Source organism: Penicillium oxalicum, chromosome IV (assembly GCF_001723175.1).
Source record: "Penicillium oxalicum strain HP7-1 chromosome IV, whole genome shotgun sequence".
Lineage (NCBI taxonomy): Eukaryota > Fungi > Ascomycota > Eurotiomycetes > Eurotiales > Aspergillaceae > Penicillium > Penicillium oxalicum.
In genome coordinates this window covers 1,543,006-1,561,710 of record NC_064653.1, presented here as the reverse complement: position 1 = coordinate 1,561,710, position 18,705 = coordinate 1,543,006, and the positions used below count along the sequence as shown (strand labels likewise).

The 18,705-nt window shown below is 50.4% G+C and overlaps 7 protein-coding genes across 7 annotated transcripts; 2 read left to right on the top strand and 5 right to left on the bottom strand.

The window, feature by feature from the left end:
* Positions 1 to 438: 438 nt before the first annotated feature.
* On the bottom strand, positions 439 to 2,161 carry POX_d05319 (uncharacterized protein; the record flags this gene model as incomplete). Its single annotated transcript, XM_050114167.1, has 6 exons — positions 439 to 738; positions 878 to 1,299; positions 1,380 to 1,452; positions 1,541 to 1,546; positions 1,605 to 1,943; positions 2,042 to 2,161. The coding sequence occupies 6 exons, from the start codon at positions 2,159 to 2,161 to the stop codon at positions 439 to 441; spliced, it is 1,260 nt and encodes a 419-aa protein (XP_049969118.1).
* Positions 2,162 to 3,203: 1,042 nt separating this feature from the next.
* POX_d05318 (putative Ras-related protein Rab7) lies at positions 3,204 to 4,281 on the bottom strand (the record flags this gene model as incomplete). The annotated part of the gene is made up of 6 exons (XM_050114166.1): positions 3,204 to 3,313; positions 3,389 to 3,536; positions 3,649 to 3,828; positions 3,898 to 4,070; positions 4,133 to 4,160; positions 4,252 to 4,281. The coding sequence occupies 6 exons, from the start codon at positions 4,279 to 4,281 to the stop codon at positions 3,204 to 3,206; spliced, it is 669 nt and encodes a 222-aa protein (XP_049969117.1).
* Positions 4,282 to 4,896: 615 nt separating this feature from the next.
* On the top strand, positions 4,897 to 5,702 carry POX_d05317 (Autophagy protein 16; the record flags this gene model as incomplete). Its single annotated transcript, XM_050114165.1, has 2 exons — positions 4,897 to 5,448; positions 5,544 to 5,702. 2 exons carry the CDS (start codon positions 4,897 to 4,899, stop codon positions 5,700 to 5,702), a joined length of 711 nt encoding a protein of 236 aa, XP_049969116.1.
* A 307-nt stretch (positions 5,703 to 6,009) lies between these two features.
* Positions 6,010 to 7,576, bottom strand: POX_d05316 (Histone-lysine N-methyltransferase, H3 lysine-79 specific; the record flags this gene model as incomplete). Its single annotated transcript, XM_050114164.1, has 2 exons — positions 6,010 to 6,973; positions 7,035 to 7,576. 2 exons carry the CDS (start codon positions 7,574 to 7,576, stop codon positions 6,010 to 6,012), a joined length of 1,506 nt encoding a protein of 501 aa, XP_049969115.1.
* A 601-nt stretch (positions 7,577 to 8,177) lies between these two features.
* Positions 8,178 to 10,836, bottom strand: POX_d05315 (AdoMet-dependent rRNA methyltransferase spb1; the record flags this gene model as incomplete). The annotated part of the gene is made up of 4 exons (XM_050114163.1): positions 8,178 to 8,734; positions 8,798 to 10,553; positions 10,616 to 10,765; positions 10,819 to 10,836. 4 exons carry the CDS (start codon positions 10,834 to 10,836, stop codon positions 8,178 to 8,180), a joined length of 2,481 nt encoding a protein of 826 aa, XP_049969114.1.
* Positions 10,837 to 11,183: 347 nt separating this feature from the next.
* POX_d05314 (uncharacterized protein) lies at positions 11,184 to 13,947 on the top strand (the record flags this gene model as incomplete). The annotated part of the gene is made up of 5 exons (XM_050114162.1): positions 11,184 to 11,306; positions 11,377 to 13,257; positions 13,327 to 13,406; positions 13,471 to 13,620; positions 13,689 to 13,947. 5 exons carry the CDS (start codon positions 11,184 to 11,186, stop codon positions 13,945 to 13,947), a joined length of 2,493 nt encoding a protein of 830 aa, XP_049969113.1.
* Positions 13,948 to 15,209: 1,262 nt separating this feature from the next.
* POX_d05313 (uncharacterized protein) lies at positions 15,210 to 18,049 on the bottom strand (the record flags this gene model as incomplete). The annotated part of the gene is made up of 9 exons (XM_050114161.1): positions 15,210 to 15,259; positions 15,323 to 15,978; positions 16,036 to 16,295; positions 16,346 to 16,414; positions 16,474 to 16,512; positions 16,574 to 17,141; positions 17,210 to 17,637; positions 17,801 to 17,846; positions 17,946 to 18,049. The coding sequence occupies 9 exons, from the start codon at positions 18,047 to 18,049 to the stop codon at positions 15,210 to 15,212; spliced, it is 2,220 nt and encodes a 739-aa protein (XP_049969112.1).
* Positions 18,050 to 18,705: the final 656 nt, after the last annotated feature.

The window sequence follows — 18,705 nt, the reverse complement described above, 5'->3', positions numbered from 1 at the left end:
TATTATTTCCTTTCTCCAACCGGGATTCCCCCTTTGCTATTGGCCCCCATCCATGCACCATTTCTATGTTCATCTCTCGGCGCGGGACATTCATGAAAGGAGCGTATTCGCTCTTTCTGTCGTGATTTTCCTTTTCCTTGTCGTTGACGGGTCCTTTTTTTGAATCTTTGGCTAACAGTGCTGCGTATCGGCCCTGGCGGTTGTTTCTTCACTTCGTCTATGAGATTAGTTAGGTACCTCGAGCCAGGAAACATATTTCAGTTGTACATTTGTACTCTCTAGAATAATGCATTGCTCCAGAACAACACGCAGACTTTGATACCCTCTCCAAAAAGGGAAACATCCATATTGACCAGGATACCCGTCTTTTCCGTCGCGCAAAGTAGTATCTATTCCCATTCTATCGAATCAAAGAGGAGAACAACAAAACAAATCCATCTAAAGCGGCTCGTGCCGCGGTATGCTCTCATACTCCCCCGAGGATGGCCTTCCAGTCTCGCCCGAGTGATCCGCCTCTTCCGGTGTCTGGCTTTCATGGTTGACGACCAAGAAAGAGAGAAAGACAATCGTGGCCCCGAGCCAATATAGCGGGGACGCGTATTGAGATTGAAGGAACATTTGTCCAACGAGGGATAGCGGAATGGTCAAGCTCAGACCGACGGTGACCACGAGCGGAGTGGTGAGTAGCATGGCGTATGCCCATGCAATGTCGGAGATTAAAGAAGATAGCGAGTTCACCTGAGAGGGGAGAAATTTTAGAGAAAAAAAAGATCGGAAGGGTAAGAACCCGATAATGGATGGTTTGGATGACAGGCGTCAATCTGTGGGGGGGGGGATAAAAAATAAGAAAAAAAAGATAGAAAACCTCAAGACGTACCAGGATGATCACCCATACTCTCTGCGTACTGGGTAGCGCAAAGGGCTCCACTCCGGTCCAGTGTAAGACGAAAAATCCTGGCCACAAGAGGATCAGATTGAAAAAGCCGACCATGCCGAAGAACATGGACATATCGACGCGGGACTCGTCCCCAACCTGTTTCTTCATGACGATGGTATACACGCCGTACATGACCGAGCTGAATGCGGCCATAGCATCACCGACGGCGATTTCGGTGGGAGTCTTGTGAGGAAAGGTGCTTCCTCCGCCTTGCACGGAAGTAGCATCTCCTGCGTCTGTGGTCGACAGATCGACGCGTGAGATGAGAATTATTCCCACCAGAGAAGCAATCACTCCGACGAGTTTGCGAAGCGTGAACCGTTCAACTCCAAGCATGGCGCCAAAAATGAGCGTCCAGACGCCTGTAGGAACGAGATCTTAGTACCATACAGAGGCCCTCGAAAAAGAAAAAAAAACAAGGTTTGAACCACTGGGCTCTTACCGCTGGTGGAAGTCAGAATCGTTGTACTTCCGACCGTCGTATACTGCAGGCAAGCCATGGCGAAGTAGTTTGCCTAATGCGAACGAGGAATTGACGGTCAGTTCCACACGGTTGAAAGGTCTATTGGTCGTGGACCCCAGATATCGAGAGTGGAAACATACAACAAACTATTGCAAGTCAGTGAAAAGACCAGGGTAAGAGTTTCTGATTTACTTCAGGACATACCCATAAGAGACAGAATTCCAGACTGAGTTTGGCCGTGGCCCGCAGTCCCAATTTCTCCCCCTCCTCGGGCACCTTTGATGGCGTGTAGTGCGAATTTTGATTCTCGCGCTCGTCATCGAAGGAATCCGCTCGCAACATGCCCCGCTCCTCACGCTTGGAGCTATAAGAATCCCAGTGTCGAAGCAGACTCTGAAACGAATCAACTTGCGACAACCGGTCGCTTCGCCATAGAGCCCAGGTCCGAGAGATAAGGGCGCTAAAGAACGGCAGTGTGAACAGCGAGGTATTGATGTAGGTCACGAAGAAAGGCTTGGGATAGGTGTTATCGGCGAAAATGGTCTATTCATTGACGAGGTCAGAATCTCTTCTGTTCATGTACTCGATCGCGACCCGGGTATGCAATGCGCGCCACAGAAATGTGTTGGTTGCCGACGTACGCTTCCCATGAAATTTGAGGCCGTCCAAAGGACGACTACCAGTAAAAGCAGGGCCATACCCAAGGTCCGCCGACCTATTCCGAGCACTTGGGGGCTGGCACCCTCTGCGGTGGTTGCCATTTTGACCAGTTGGGACGATTGCTGACAGGACCGGGAGAACAGAATGCGGCCTCGAAACGGTTGGACTTGGTGATTGTGTCCCGGAAATACGGCCCCAGGGCGCTTGAGTCCCTCTCGAGGCTATCGGAAGCGACCTGGGTTGGAAGCTCTCGAGACTGAAGAAGTCTCAGATCGTCAAGGCTGGCTCCTCTTCTGTCCGGCAGGGAGGGTGAGAGGGAAAAGTGGTCTACCGCGTGCGGGCTGGACGTGGACAAAAGATCGGCGATAAGACCCTTGCGGGAGAGTGGGGGGACCGGGGTCCCATGTCATCGAGGGCTCACATGCGGCAGTACTGGCCAAGTGAAGGATGCAGTGATGCATGAGTCTGTACATGTACTGGAATGGAGTAGGATGTATTGGGTAGTCTATCGTTCGCGCGCGAGACAGAGCTTATGATCATGACAATAAGCTGATCTTCGATTGCCTTGATTCATTTGTATCCATTTCTTCTTGAAGTCGATGAAGAGTGGAGATGCAACTCGGTGACGCGGAGGAGCCCCAATTCAAAGAGCCAAGTTGAAGCGATGACTACTAAGTAGTCATCAGTGATCCTCGTCCGTCAATGGAACTTTTCCAGCAATCAGCTGATCGGGTGACTTCCGACGCATGTTTGACGCTGTGCCCGACGCACGTGAAGCCAACCACTTGGGGGCGAAACAACTACATGCCTTCTAGAGGGTCACATATCAAAAGAAAAGAGCAATTCATAGGAACAAGTTACGATACTGATCAACAATCCATTACCTACTGCAGCGCATTTACAGGTATCCCAGATCTGATGGGCCAAAAGCAAAACGAGTCAACACCAGGGGCCCTGCCGTCAGGCGAAAAACCCGTAAAAAAGAGAAGAATGAAGGCACAAGCTCCCAGTAGAATCATGTCGGACGTACCAAAAGAAAAAAAGATACAGAGGTAAAGACAAAAGAGGGAGAGAGGGAGAGGTCAAAGGCGACCCCCCGAGAAACGGTCGCTCAAAAGATCGAAAGATTATATAGGAGGGTGATCAACAGGCGCAACCGTCACGCTCATTGTCCAGGTGGATATTGATCGGGTCGCTGAATTCGCCATTGAATTCCTCTGCCTCTTCCTGGGCGAGCGCGCTTCGTGCGATGACTGTGCGGGGAAGGATTAGAATTTAATTGACAATGACGGAAAAGGGCGACGAGAGGACATGGTGGAGGAGCTTACCCTCGAATGCTTGCTCCACGTTCAAAGCCTCCTTGGCACTGGTCTCAAAGTATGGGATATTGCCCTTGGACTGACAGAAGGTCATCGCCCGCTTGGACGAGATCATGCGTTTGTTCTCTTCCACGTCGATCTTGTTGCCAATCACCACCTGGATACAAACGTCAGCTTCAAGCACTCCCACGAGAATGGTGAACAGCGACCGCTCTTGACCCCCGTCAATGAACCCCCAGAAAAAGAAAAAAAAAACACGGCCTACTCACAAAGGGGAAGCTCTCCGGATCGCGTGGGCTGGCTTGGATAAGGAACTCATCACGCCAACTGTCCAGCGCTTCAAAACTCTTCGAATTGTTCACGTCGTACACCAGGACGCAGCAGTCAGCTCCTCGGTAAAAGGCGACGCCCAGCGATTGGAATCTTTCTTGGCCAGCAGTGTCCCAAATCTACGCAGAATGAGCATTAATCCTGTCGGGCTTCTCCACTCAACCAGTCGGGTGTCGATCGATTCGTACCTGCATCGTCACCAACCGGTCATCAACGAGCACTTCCTTTGTCAGGAAGTCGGCCCCAATGGTTGCTTTATAGCTTCCGCTAAATTTCTTGTTGACCTGAGAATTGCGAGAATTCGCATCAGCACGGACAGTTCTTCGAACGCCATCGCCCGGGGGGGGGGACGGATTGGGCTCTAAGTGACGGCATGGATATTAGGCCGTGAACGCACATATTGGTTCATCAAGCTGGTTTTACCAACACCACTATCACCAAGGATGATCACCTATAGAGTAAGAAAAGCACAGAGTAAGCTTCCCATTCAGGCTTCCAAGGATATCGTGGGAGTACCACACAGAGCGACTGCGGAGACATACCTTGAGGAGGACCTTCTTCCGTGACGCCATGGCGGTTGGCTATGATTGGAGAGAGGACGGCAAGTGAAAGCCGTCGGTCAAAGAATTCGGGTGAGGATAAGGTAGAAGCCGGAATGTAAAAGTCGTCACAAAGGTGCTGTCTAGGTCAACACAGAGAACAGAATGCAGTTAATCGGGAGATCTCAAGTAAGTTGAAGTTGGAGTTGCGGTTGGGGGTTGCGGCGGGATCCACTGATGCACGAAGGTTTCGGGCGGTGGAGAGGGGAGCGAGGCGGTGGGCGGTGCGCAGTCTGCTGATAACCAGATCGCATCTGGCACTAGCATGAGTCGAGTGCCAATGAAGTAGCAGCACACCAATCCTGAAAGTCGGTGTTAGTGTCACTAGTCGCCTCGCGTGGGTCACCGTAGGCCACCCAGTTCTTATCTTTATCTGTCCGGTCGTGGGAGACGAGCTGCCGGCAACCGTATACAAGCTACACACCACTTGCGAAACGTCGAGAGGCAATTACATTCCAAGAAGGAGCTGATTTGCAATCTGTTTGAACCGTATCGCCGCACTCGATGCTCTTTCGGAGCTTGTTGCCTTTCGCGCATTCCGCCTCTTCTCGATAGCTCGAGCTTCTTTCCCCTCATTTTGTCGGGCCGATGCCCCACTGGAGAGACGAGTATCTGGCTGCGCTCGCAGTGCGGGATCAGCGGGAGAAAGCCAACCTCGCGTTCTACGAGGCTTGTTCGTATATCTGTGCTGCCGAGGTCTCTCATCTGTCTCTGAAACTGACCAGGGACCATTTGACAATAGACACTCGCTTGGCGGATCGGACCGCCCAGTGCGCAACGCCGACAGAGCTCAATAATGACGCTGAAACTGACAGGCGGGCCTCGGTCTCCCTGAGCGAGGCTCAACGGCCCAACATTTCTACAGCGGGGACAAGCCCACGAAGCAAAGCCATTACCGAAATAGGGCCATCACTCGCAGAGCTCTTGAAATCTACTCGCGCCGATCTGGCTGAGGCGCAGCGGTCTCGAGGCGAACTTCAAGACCATGTCCGTCAGTTGAGCGTTGAAGTTGAGAAGTTGCGCAAGAAAAGTAGTCGCGACGTACGGCGCCTGAATGCACTGGAAAATGAGAAGAGCCTCCTCGGCACGCGCTTAAGGGATAGAGACGAGGAATTGAGAGAAAAAACAAAAATGCTTGAGGTGAGCGGGACGAAAGTTGGACTGTCACGTAGTCCACCCTTCATTTTAGTCAGACAGAAGTCCGTGATGAAGTGCGATTGACTCACATGCTGCAGGATTTCCAAGCGGAACTGGCGTCTCTCAATCTGGAGTACAACATGGCCGAGAAGCGTTCAAAGGAGCTCCAACGCGAAAACAAGGAGCTGGTAGATCGTTGGATGGCCCGGATGAGCAAGGAAGCAGATGCTATGAACGACGCAAACAAATTCTTTTGATGAGTAGATCCGCGACTGCGGAGAGACTTTCAACCATGCGCTGGTCGTTTGGATTTTGATATCTTGGCATATCTACCGTAAAAAAAAGAGGATCATGTGCATTGGAGAGACCAACACTCTCGACAGTCTAGCACTGCACTTGGTGGTCGATGACTTTGTGCAACTTCAGATGGTAATATACAAGGGGGGGGGGGAGCATAAACAGGGATATATGCAGGTGAAAAGGTCAAGGTAAAGTACAGGACATCACAAACGCACCGCTCGAGGTTCAACGATCGGTTTCTGCATATGTGAAAATCCTCGCCACTCACGTAGAGTCATCGATAAAAGCTTTCAAGCGGGAACTGTCTTTTGTGGCAATAAAATAGGTACCCCCAACGTCGGTCCAGCTGACACTGTTGGACCAGTAATTCTTCTGCTGAACTTTCAGAAGATTGATTGGGGAGTTCAGGTTGCGTGATTGGATCTTGTGACCGGCCGGAACGAAAGACTTTAAGGAAACAATTTTGCAGCCCTCCTTCATGTCGAGAAAATGGTTGATCAACTCGTTGTTGAGCTGCGGAGTGAAAGCTTGATTGTTAATCAACACGACGTCGGCTCGCTTCAAGACGTTGATAATGCTCTCCTGCTCAAGAAAGTCCCCTCGGACGAGATGTGTCTTGCCAGGCAGAATGCCCCAAAGTCGACAACGAGCCTTGAATTCTGCCTGTTGCAGCTCCGCCAAGTCACAGGCATTCGCCATCATCTCACACCCCCAGCTCTCGCAACCGATCTCAAGCGCCGCTTGGAGGACTACGTTGCCCACGCCGGAGCCGAGGTCAACGAACACGTGACCAGACTTGAGTTTGGTCTCTTTGAATATATCGCTGATAAATCGAGGGAGTAATTCACCGTAGACGTTGTCCGTGCCGTTCTCGTACTGTCGTAAAGACTCGACCCGAGGGGAAACCGTCCGCGCATAGGTCTGGTTGAGAATCCGTTCCACCCAGGGTAAGCCCATGCGGTGGGTTTCGTCCAAGGTTTTCGCAATGTGACCGTCGATCCTCAGGCGCTCAACCAACTTGTTGTAGTCTTCCACCGCCTCCCGGAATTGAGTCTCTGACGAGAGAGCTATAGCACGGCGCAGCCGCCGCCTGATACCAGTTGTCTCATCGTTGAATTCCGCGGCCTTGTCACTCGGGATATAATGATCTGCAACAGTCTCGATAACCTGCACAATGTCGTCGATGGGCCGGAATTCATCATTATCTTTGGGCACCATGCAATCGAATCTAAAGTGGCAAGTCATGATTAACCTTCTGTACACCAGCCCATCTGTAAGCATCCACATACCGTTCCTTCCTGGAGGCGCTGGGATACTGTAAAAGAATTTCCTTCGGCTTGCTTGCAGCGCCAAAAGCCGGCTTGAATTTGCCAGCCTTTTGACCAGAAGTGATGTCGGCTGCATGGACCATTTTAAAAGGACGACTGGCTTCCTCTGAGAATGCTTTCACCGAGCGAATGCGCCGCTCAGGGTCAGGTTCTGCACTAGCACTGACCCTAGCACGCTTGCGCATTTCAAAGGAGGTATCGCTGTCAGTCACGTCGTCATCATCGCTCGACAGACGTGTTTCGGGCGTCGGTCGTTTTCGTGGGCGACTGGGGGTTGTCAGTCTTTTCGAGGGACGAGGATCTGCATCGCTGGAAACCGATCGGGCTTTGGGTGCGTGTGTCTTTTGGCTCGAGGACTGGGCGCGAGGGGTTCGAGAGTTTGAATTCTGGACCGAAGGGTTTGTTGGCGCCGCTGGTTTCGTTTGGACGACTTTGCGAACTTGCGTCTTTTTCGCCTGCAAGGAGAACGCTCCTCCTTTTTGGAGGTGGTCAAAAAACCCCATGAGAGATGGAGGGGGAAAATGTAGATATGAGTGTAGATGCACAAATATAAACAGCAGAGAAAATACTATAAGAATAATATATGCATGAGGGCGTTGAAATACCAAGGACAGCGCCTGTATATGAATAAAGAGCGAACACGAATGAATGTGCTGTAGGAGGGGTTGGGGTGTCGGGAGAAAGATCAATGAGACGAAGGATTATTGTGATGCAAAAGGGTAATCGATAAGCAGCGCCACTCGGGGAAATCACCGCCGCGGTCAATATCAGTTCTTGGCACGCCCATACTCGGACTAGTTTCGAGGGGCTGAGAAGTAGGTCTTGCGGCGTCGGCTTTCTTGTCTCGTAAGCTCATTCCCTATTTTTTATTTTCCAGTTAGGCCAGCGCTCTGGCAAGACACTGGCTTAGCTGCCATGATGGTGCCCACCGAAAAGTCCCCGCTACCTCGTGCAAGCCCCCTCCACCCTATTCACCGGCTTCATGGACAGTGTTTTTAAGCAAACTGGGAATGTTCACGCTGAAATATTTATACTGCAAACCCCTCGGTCTTCGGGTATCTTTCAAATTCTGGTCGAATCTATGAGTTATGTACATCAGAAGAATCAAGACTTCTTCTTTTTCGCCAGGCGCTTTTGGGCCCGGATATCCTTCTTCATCCGGGAATCGACAATCTTGTACTTGCCCTTCACACCCTTGGGACGACCAGAAATACCGCGGTTGGCGCCCCGGGCAACAACAAGTTTGACCTGCTGCTTTGGCTTCTTCTTGGTGGCCTTGCCCATCAGCTTGGAGATGGCTTGGGCCTTGTCACGTTCACTCAAGGCCTCATCATCTGCCAAGAGAGCAGACTTCTTGCGCAGCTTCTCCAGTCTTTGAGCAGCCTTGAACTTCTTGCGGCCTTTGGCTTCCATCACCTTCTTAATGGGGCGAGCGTTAATCGCGCGCAGCTTCTCCTTGATGGCAGCGGCTGCAGCCTTCGTAATTGGCCGCTGAAGCTTGCTGTGTTTGCCTTCATCGTCAACGAACCACTCTGGTAGACCATCAACATCCCGGAACGAATAGCGGTGCCAACCATCGTCCACAACATCTGAGGCTTTCTTTTCACCGGAAGCCATTGCTTGGGCCAACGCCATAGCCTCTGCAGTAATGATGTCGATGTCTGCAAAGTCCTTGTTAGTTTTTTGGACCGATAATGGGGCTTTATGCAGAGGAATTTACTTACCCAGCTGACCGTTGGCCTTTCGTGGATCGGCGTTGTCGTCGACTTCCTCGTCAGAATCGGCCCACTCAGAGTCCTGCTTCTTTTTGCTTTCTTTCTTGGACTCCTTCTTCAACTCTTTCTTCGACTTGGATTTGACTGATGAGGGTGGAAGCTCTTCATCCTCTTCAGCTTCACTGTCCTCTAGATCTTCCGCCTCTTCTTCTTCCTCCTCTTCCTCATCCTCCTCTTCCTCATCCTCCTCTTCTTCCTCATCCTCCTCTTCTTCATCATCTTCCTCATCCTCCTCGATATCTTGGAAAAGATCCTGATCAAAGAACATAGAGGCGTGGTTAGAGAGGCTTTCAGGCTTGGGAGGAGCAGCTTGAGAAGTCTCAGAATCAGAGTCCTCGTCTTCCTCCTCGTCCTCGGCATCACTTTTGTTGTCTTCAGAGAACCCATCCCATTCGTCAGCCTCGTATTCTTTGCGGGCCTTCTTGGCGCGCAGCTTCGAGTCCTTATCCTCCATACGCTCTTGATATCTCTCGTACATGCTGTCGAGCTCACGTTCTAAACGATCACCGTCATCGTCACTGTCGTCATCCGAATCGGAGTCGTCCTCACTCTCGCTGTCCGCAGGCACGTCACGGGCGTTGACCACAGCATCTCTGGCACCGAGCCGATCCACGCGCTTTAATGAAAATGTAGAGTCATCGCCACCGGGCCCGATCTGTTCCATGCCGATATCCATCGGGGTGGTCATGTGCATTTGCAAGCGAACGATTTCTTTTCGCTTCTTCTCGTTCTCTTTGCGTCGCTCCTTCTTGCTGCGCGCGGACTCTTTCTCACGCATGCGCACCAATTGCTCTTGAATTGCGAGTTCCTCGTCCATCGGAGCGACCTCCGCCACCTCATCTCCCTCGCCGTCCTCCTGTTGCTTCTTCTTGACACTGAGACCGAATTTCTCACGGACCTTGAGGCGCCATCGCAGCAGATTTCGGAACTCCTTTTTGCCGAGGATCTTAAGATCCTCACAGCAGGTACGAATTTCATCCGTAGTTTCCTCAAGTCGTTCCAGCGTAGACATAGCCAAGTCTCCTCCGATGGGTTGTTGGAAGCTCAATTTGTTGTAGCCTCCGAGGATCGCAATCGGATCGGTGGTGTTGATGAATTCGGTGACTGGAATCTCTTTGTGCTGAGTGTAGTCGCCCTCCTCATAACCCTCACGCTTACGCTTCTTTTTCTCAGGATTAAACACCTTGGCTTCATGATTCGGTGTCGGATCTGACAGTTCGGCGAAGACGTGCTTGGGATCAAGGAACTTCGGATCGATATGTTTGGGCGCCTTGAAGCCGCGGCAGACAACAAAGATTTCGGCAGACACATTTCGGGACGAGGGAGGCTTGGTTGCCTCCACAGACTGGAAAAGCTGCTTGAAAACCCACAACAAAGGATTGTAGTCCTTGGATCGGAAAACCTTGGTGACAAAGTTTCCACCTTCGTTCAAAAACTCGGTGGCCAGCTTCAACGACTGGAGCACAAGCTCGGCTTGGGAGAACGCATCTTGAACCCAAGCGGTACCCACATTGGGGGCACCGTCGTGAAGAACGGTATCCGCCTTCCAGCCTTTCAAATGTCCGCGAATTGTCGAACGACACTTCTCAGTCGTAATATCACTTTGGAAAGTGATGGCTCGGGGGATAGGTTTAATTGGAGCGAGATCGACACCAATAATAATACTCTGAGCGGGCATGCACTCCGCCGCAACTTGACACCACGACTGAAAGATAGTCAGAAAGATTTTCCTTCTGGAAACATGAAAAATGCATCTTCACAACTTACACCGGGAGCAGCGCAAAGATCGATCAAGACCTTGCTCTTTTCCAAAAACCCATACTTCTTGTTCAGTTGAATCAACTTGAACGCAGCACGAGCACGGTACCCCTTCTCTTTGGCCAGACGATACCATTTATCCAAACGACCTTTTCCGTGCTGGAAAATAATTAGTATTCGTAGCCCCAAAGACACTGCAACGAGTAGCGCACCTTCTTTTGGATCGCCATTTTGCGATAGAAGCGGCCTTGTCGAAGACCAGTCTACCTCAAAAGCAGAAGTGGTAAATCCAAAATTTGATAGAAGTTGTACCTTGCCTACCCCAGCTGCGTCTGGAGAAGAAAAAAAATGTCGAACTTATCGCTCACCGCCTTCCGCAGACCCACCACCCCTGGCAGCCTGAGGCCCTCAACCCTCTCGGCGTAATTGGATCAGGCCAAGGCCAACAGGTGACGTGCGATATCAAGGCTCCAGGGTCGGGGCGGCTTGTAGTCCATTCTTCCTGGAGCTTATTCTTGATCTGTCCTCACACACTTTGGAGTGATCAAAATTCCCTGATGACACTGAATTCGCCTCCATGATTGCCAAGGGATCTCGCAAAAGAGCAAAGGCCAGCCCTTCTGGCGGAGACTCACCGTCCCCCGCATCCCCGAACAACAATGCCCGGAACAGCTCAAACGCTCAGACACAGAGCCCTACGGTATGTTTGAGGTCTTGTGGAACGTCACGATCTCTCGAGCACTATCTGATCCTGGAGATTTCATGGCCAGAGCTGGTATCCCGGATCCTGGTCGGCTATTTCTCGCGTCTACAAAGCAGCCCCAGTTACCGAGGTTGCCCGTGAGAGCATATCAGCCGCGCAAAATGGAGCTTCAAGCTCCGTCAACACTTCCCCCATCCTCACTGACACAACCAATCGATCCCGCCATAACTCGATTCAGCTTACTAAAAAGTCCGGGGCATCTACGAGGTCGCTGCCTGCGGGTGTCACCACGACGCGGGTAAACATTGCGTCGGACGGTTCATCTTCCGCCGCAGCTTTAGACACATTTGAATCACGAACGAATTTGCATGAGGGCGCGACACCGGAAGTCTTGAAGTCAAAGCTGACCGAATCGTCACAGTCTGTAGTAGAAGGTGAAGGCCCAAATACCAACATACCAGAACCCGAGATCGAGAATCCCCAGGCCACACAAAAGCAAACTGCGCAGCCGAGTGGGTGGCTTTCGTGGATATATGGGAGCGGCTACGCTGAGGATGATAGTATCACCAAAACAGATATTCGGCTCAAGACAGATGATCCCTCTGCAGATGCGATAACGAATCAAACCGAGGCTCCAGGCACCGCAAGCGGCAACGAGGTTGCCAATGCCCAGCAAAATCTGAGGCAGAGTGAAACTACAGCACAGGAAGCGAATACAGTCGAGACAGCTGCAACGCCCCAGAAGCGATCGTGGCTACAGATGTGGTATGGTACTGGTCCGTCAAACCAACAAGAGCCACAGGCAACGGAGCCCACTCCGCAAACACAATCACCTACAACCCTCTCAGAGAATTACGACGTCCAGATGACAGCGAAAGAGCCATCCGAACAGGCTGAGAACGTACTGCCTCCTGCAAAGGGCACAGCGAATGCAGTAAGATCTTCAGGCTGGTCGTTCTGGTCCAAAGATGCGTCGAATGATACGTCTGCAATCAAACACCAAGAAGTGGAAGCCGTGAAAGCAACGGTGGCTTCAGATCCTTCAGACGAACATTGTTTTCCACCAACCAGAGACACTGCGACTAGCATCTCCAGGAAAGAGACTCTGAAGATCAAGTCATCCAACGAGATCCGCTTGAAAGATGAAAATCGCGTCTCAGCTGAGGCTATTGCAACGTACACAACCCCTGCACCCTCTAAAGGGGCGGAAGGCTCAGCATCGAAACAACTCCAGAAAATTCTACCAAATCAAGTCCTTCCCAAATTCGAAGATACCTACGCAGTCGAAGAGTCACCATCCCTGCTGCGATCCCTGAGCCGTTTATTGCATTATTCCCATAACCCCGAGCATGTTCACGTCGCACGAGTGAAAGAGCCACCGCGCATCAAACGAGCTCTAGCTATTGGTGTCCACGGTTATTTCCCTGCCCCACTGATCCGGAGCGTGCTTGGTCAACCTACTGGAACCTCGATTCGATTTTCCAACATGGCCGCCGACGCAATCCGCAAATATACTTCAGATCATGGCTATACTTGCGAGGTTGAAAAGATTGCGCTCGAGGGCGAAGGTCGTATCGCGGAGCGGGTGGAACTTCTATGGAAGTTACTTCTTAATTGGATGGAAGAGATCCGCAAAGCCGACTTTATTCTGGTCGCCTGCCACAGCCAAGGCGTACCTGTGTCTATGATGCTTGTTGCCAAACTGATCTCTTTTGGCTGCGTCAACGCTTCACGTGTAGGCGTTTGTGCTATGGCTGGGGTTAACATGGGTCCCTTCTCTTCTTATCGTTCAAGATGGATAAGTGGCTCCGCCGGCGAGCTGTTTGAGTTTGAATTACCGTTCAGCAAAGTTTCGAAAGATTATGAAATTGCACTGAAACGAGCCCTTGAGTTTGGAGTTCGTATCTCCTACATCGGCAGCATCGACGATCAGTTAGTGTCGTTAGAGGTAAGTCGTTGATTCCACATGTTGAGAAAGTAGCCAGGTGCCAGAAAATGCGCTAATTGCTCACCTCAGTCATCGCTATTCTCTCCCGTCAATCATCCATATATTTACCGCTCCGTCTTTGTCGACGGCAGGGTGCATGCTCCCAGTTTGTATGCTTCCCGAGCTACCTGGTGAAGACATTAATACTCATCCGATACTGATTGAACTTGCCAGTCTCTCGCACCTTGTTGGATTCGCTCTGAAACTACGAAATTTGGGAATTCCCGATCATGGCCTCATTCGAGAACTGAGTAGTCCGCTAGCTGGAAGTCTGTACACAGGCGAAGGACACTCTAGGTTATACGACGAGGAGACAGTCTATTAGTGCGTATCCGCATCATTCCAAATCTACCGAGGCTCTAAAATATGCTTGCTAACATTTACAAAACCAGTATGGCTATTCAATTTGCCATGGAAACGACGTCAGTTCCGAGTGCTGAGCTTAATATCAAACGATCCAGCCCGAGCATATCTCCGAATCCTTACATCTTACCTTTCGCTATGCGCGGTCTGCTCGAAGAAGAGTATGTCAGGCGTGAGTTGCACGAAGAGACTATGGAACTTCTGCGTCAATTTGACGATTGGAAGCCATCTACCAAAGTTCTCAAAGACGTGAAGTTCAGGCTTGAAGGAATTCGGTCAAAGCTTTGAAACCGATTCTACCGACCCTATTGGCTTTGTGGTAGGGGAAGACTATTGCTTTGGACTACTACTCTCATCAAGTCTCTTCAGTAACATGCTCACCGAGTCCTTCACATAATGAACGAATTGATAAACAAATCAAGTTTCCACGTGAAATCAAGTGAAATGAGATCATTTTCTCCCTCTTGAAGCAGCTCTGGTGAAATGTAATGTATGGAATACCTACCGACATCATCTGACGGGCGTGTCCAGGTTCCTCCAGTGCCCGTTGTGCTAGAGCCTCAGGGCGTCGACCTCAACTTGATTAATTGGCACTTATACCTCTGTAGCCTACTATAGGTACTCCAGCATGTGATCATCGTACCGGGCAGGCGAGCTCTAGGTAGCAAACCGATGTCTTCTCCTTTTCTAGATTTTCGTAGGCTTCGTTATAGAATAATGACATACATCCATCACAAAAAAAGAAGATTTCGGCCATGTTTCCCAGCTCTCCAAGGTTGCTCGGCGGCGAAAACCTAGATAGTGCCTCGCTGCGGGCTACGGATCCACCTCACTACCACGTATCAATGCCGGCTATTAGGCTTACCAGGAAAGATTACTTCAATTTCTCTACAATATTTTGATAGTGGATGCGATAAATTTGAATGGGTCTGTGATTCTGCTCGGAACCCTGATTGATGTAGATGTACGGCGCCTGAACTTAGATGTGGGCCATTGAAGATTATATACCGTAAGAAAAACGGCCGCTCCACTTTGGCGAAAGGTTTGGCTTGCAGCTTTTTACTTGATACAGGTAAAGCATGTGAGCAGCGGCACGGGTGATTTTTATGTAGATTCAGTTTGTGGTATATTTGGCAATATATCTGGCGAGAGGTCGAGAAGAGATAATAGTAGACTTCAGGGTTTATGATGGATATATAAACAGACGGGCGGGCACTTTCGGTCTCAAGGAAGTACTCTGACCGCCCCGAAAACGCAAAGAACAGAGCTGGTTTCGAATATAGTAGTTGAAAAAAAGGTTTTATCTTCCACGTCAATATCGAGGATGGTCGCATCTTCAAGCGCCTCGTTTGTATTTCCACTCAGTCTTCAAAATATTAAGGCATTGGAAGATGCCGTCGTTCAATGGTCACTCAAATCGCTCAAAGGTAGACAGTAGTACCCGGCAGAAGACAAAGAATATTCAAATTTAGGTCATGAGGAGTGGAGAAGGAAACAACTCTTAAGTATGTTTTGCCAGCATATCTTTACCCGCCACATTTGATGATGTGCTAAATAGTTGCCGAAGGAAACGCCGTTTGATATGCACCGTGGACTTCGTCTGCGAAGCAGTCAATGGTTTGCCACGTTTCAGAAATCGTTCGGTGGACAAAAGGAAACCTACCTCGCATCCCATCCAATGCCTCGAATGCAAGCGAGTAATTGGAAATTGCCGTGATGATTCGTTGTAGGCCTAGCCTCAATTCTTCCACTATCGGGTCCGTGGCATTACTGACGAGCTCGTTTTCCGTGTCAGATGATAGCTGCTTTGCAACACGCGCTTTGTAAAATATCATGAGCATCGCATAGCTACTTTGCATGAGGCAGCACGCAAATGATGGCATCGTCCGAGGTACAATTTCACCGGTAGTGAGTCTCTGCACTGCGCCATTCCCGGACAAAGGTTGAGGGTAGGGTAAGGCCTCGAATAGGCGTGAAATTGAAAGTGCGGACCGAAGACAAATTTTTGCAGACTGTTGTGGGGTGTATGGGAAGCCGGAGGTGAAAGGGTATTGAGGCCACGGGGGCATATAAGGATGAGTATCGGATGAAGTTGAGGAATCCGATGGAGTCAAATATTCACTCGATGGAGCGCGTTGGAATTGGTCAAGGTTACTGCATGAGCAAGAAACGCTCTGGCTCCCCAGAGCTCGAATTGCTGGTTTGGCTTGTATTTCCGTTGCCATGTCGCCAGAATTTGCCGCCGTGAGATCACAGTGTCTCTTGATAAATATGGGGATATCAGAAAAGGCCCTAAAACGATGGGTTTTGATTTGTGCACTGCACTATGATCAGCGAAGAAGAACTTGAAATCAAAGCCTTGCGATCGGCACGCACCTTGATAGCTTGATACGCGATATTGCGCGAATACTTCGAGCGGTAACCGTTTCACGTCGATCGCCGAAGTCAGGCTCTGTAGATGGTGTTGGAGGCACATCCGTCTGCGCTATTACTGAAGTGGTCCAAGAGTCAAGCTGCTGCATGCGCTCAAACAAAAAGTGCAAATCTGATGACGAAGCGAGGCTTTTGTTAAGATCCGCTATGTATTGGGTTGCGGACACCAACACCTGCTGTGATTGGATCAAAATAGACCAGCCCTGCAAAACACTCAGCGAATGGAACAAATTGCGTGAAGACGAAGACAAACCTCCGCGTCGGATTCAAAATTTGGGTATGGCGTTGTAAACTGAGGATCATTGATAACTATTGTGGGTGGCTGCCGGTTTGTTAGCTCTTGCTCCTGATCGTTCTACATGGTTCGATGCTGATACTTACAGTTGTGCTCACTATAGAGCCCTGGAGGACACAATAGTACTAGAGATGGGTTAATCAGCTATGGTGTAGAAGATTTTGAAGTATTGTCGAGCAGAAATACCGTCATCCACCAAGCTCTTCGCCGAGCCTCGGAACACTCGTCATTTTCATTGCACGAATGTAGGGACTTCTCGAGGGCAAGTGCCAATGCTTGACCAGCGCGATACCTCATCTTCAGGAGGTTCCCTCTTTGCGTGTATTCGTACACAGAGAGAATCAAGAGTGCCAGCAGCGTCTCAATATCTTCGGGCGTGGTAGGATGCAGTCTCTCGCGATTGACCATTGGCCGTGTACTCGACAGGGCCTGGCCAGGGTATGTGGAAGATAACTCAAGATCGCATTCCGCCTCAATCATTGAGTTGGCTAGTTGCGCGAACGAATGCGCGTATAACCTGCGTTGAAGAACGGAAGTGGATGACGTTGGCTCCGGGTCGTCAGGATGAGGGACAAGAGCGAGGATTGCTGATATCGCCAGGCTCAACGGCGACCGAGGCTTGTACATCATGACAGGCTCGGGAGTCGACTCTGGAGAGACCAGACAATGCAGAGGCCGATCCTCGAGCTGTCGTGATGGTCGCGGCGGAAGAACAGGAAAGTAGAGGTGAATGAAATCGTAGTACGCATTCAAACTTGAGGGGTCGCGTCAACACCCGGTAGACTTTAGAAAGCAAGGGCAAGGGCGTGCTTCAAGACCTACATTTCAGACTCACTCCCATACGTTCTCACGAAGCAGGACCTTGTACTCATGGAAGGTGGCACAGTCTCCATTTGAAGTTGAGACGATGAGTCGTCCCCTGTGTAAAAGCCCTGAAACAGTGAGCCCACATTAGGAAAGTCCAGGTGCCGTAGGCCTGCACCCGGTAGGGACAGAACATCGATTTGATTGAAGATCGCCGGTGCTGGTGCAGTGTCAGCGACTTGACTTTTCATCATCGTTACCATCATCATCACTTGAAAATTGAGCGCATTCTCACATTCACTGAACTCTGTCGATGAATCTGCAATAAACTGGGCCTCTTCTTGGGCTGCTTCCATTTCTGGTGAAGATGAGGGCTTTTGTCTCTTCTTGCGAGGGCCACCCCGTTTGCTCGGCAAGTAGGAGCATTTGCGTCCCTTGGTAACACACTGCAGAGACGTTTGAAATTAGAATGCCACTCTCATCAGGACGAGCAAAGACAGCTGGTCACGTCTCTCTGTCTCTCTCCCTCTTCTGCAAAGAGAAAGCTTTCCAATCGAATACAGTCATGGCTCGAGGACAAATAGAAATATGCACAAGGCAACTGCGTACATTTGAACATGGTTCCTGGCCGCCGCAACGCGTTCGGGAGGCGCGACTACGGATCAATGGTCAGCAACTACTCTTTTGAGCTCGAAATTTGCGCGCACACAAAGACGGAAACATTCATGTTAAGCAAGCTCATAATGGGGCATACCAAGGCAAGCACGCGAGTTTGACGGGCGGTTGGGCAAATTTCTTGCGAACCGGCCTAGAAGCCGTCAAGGCAGGTCCGCTCTCGTTCTGAACAGCGTCGACCATGGCGAATCACACTGCTGGATTGGCATGGGGCGATGGTCCGCTCGTTGAATCCCCGCCTGTTCTTCCTTTCCTTGTGCTCGTCTGGAAGAATTGTGAATGCAGCAATCGATCCGCAATCAGCACTTTCGGAGGTGGATAGCGCTCGACCCTTTGCTTCTCGGAGCCGTGCTCAGGTCGAATTCTGTGAAGTTGAATTCAAATGCGAATAAGAGCCCGCCTTGAAAAGAATGTGACGGAGCTCTGATATAGAAGAGGCGCGTTGATTGTACGATCCAGGGCATCCAAATCCCGAACCGTGGAGATTCGGGATTTGCTCTGCGGGATGGCGGATGCGAGCCATCCTGAGTCATGACTTCGTGGCGACTTACACGCGCGATGGACCGTGAAATGCTTCCTTCCACGGGTCCATGGCGACCATGTACGATACGTTCATTAAAGACTCACTTCCGAGTCCCCTGCGAATTTTATATAGAATTTAGGGCTGCCATGTGTGGTGATGATCCTGTCTCTTACGAATTTCCCCTCGGCCTTCGCAAACTGGTCAGTGAGCGGACAGTAAAGGCCTGGAGTCACGTGTATGCATATCCCAAAGGTCTGGATACCTACAATCTCTACATAATTACTCTCTCTCTCTCTCTCTCTCTCTCCCTCTCCTC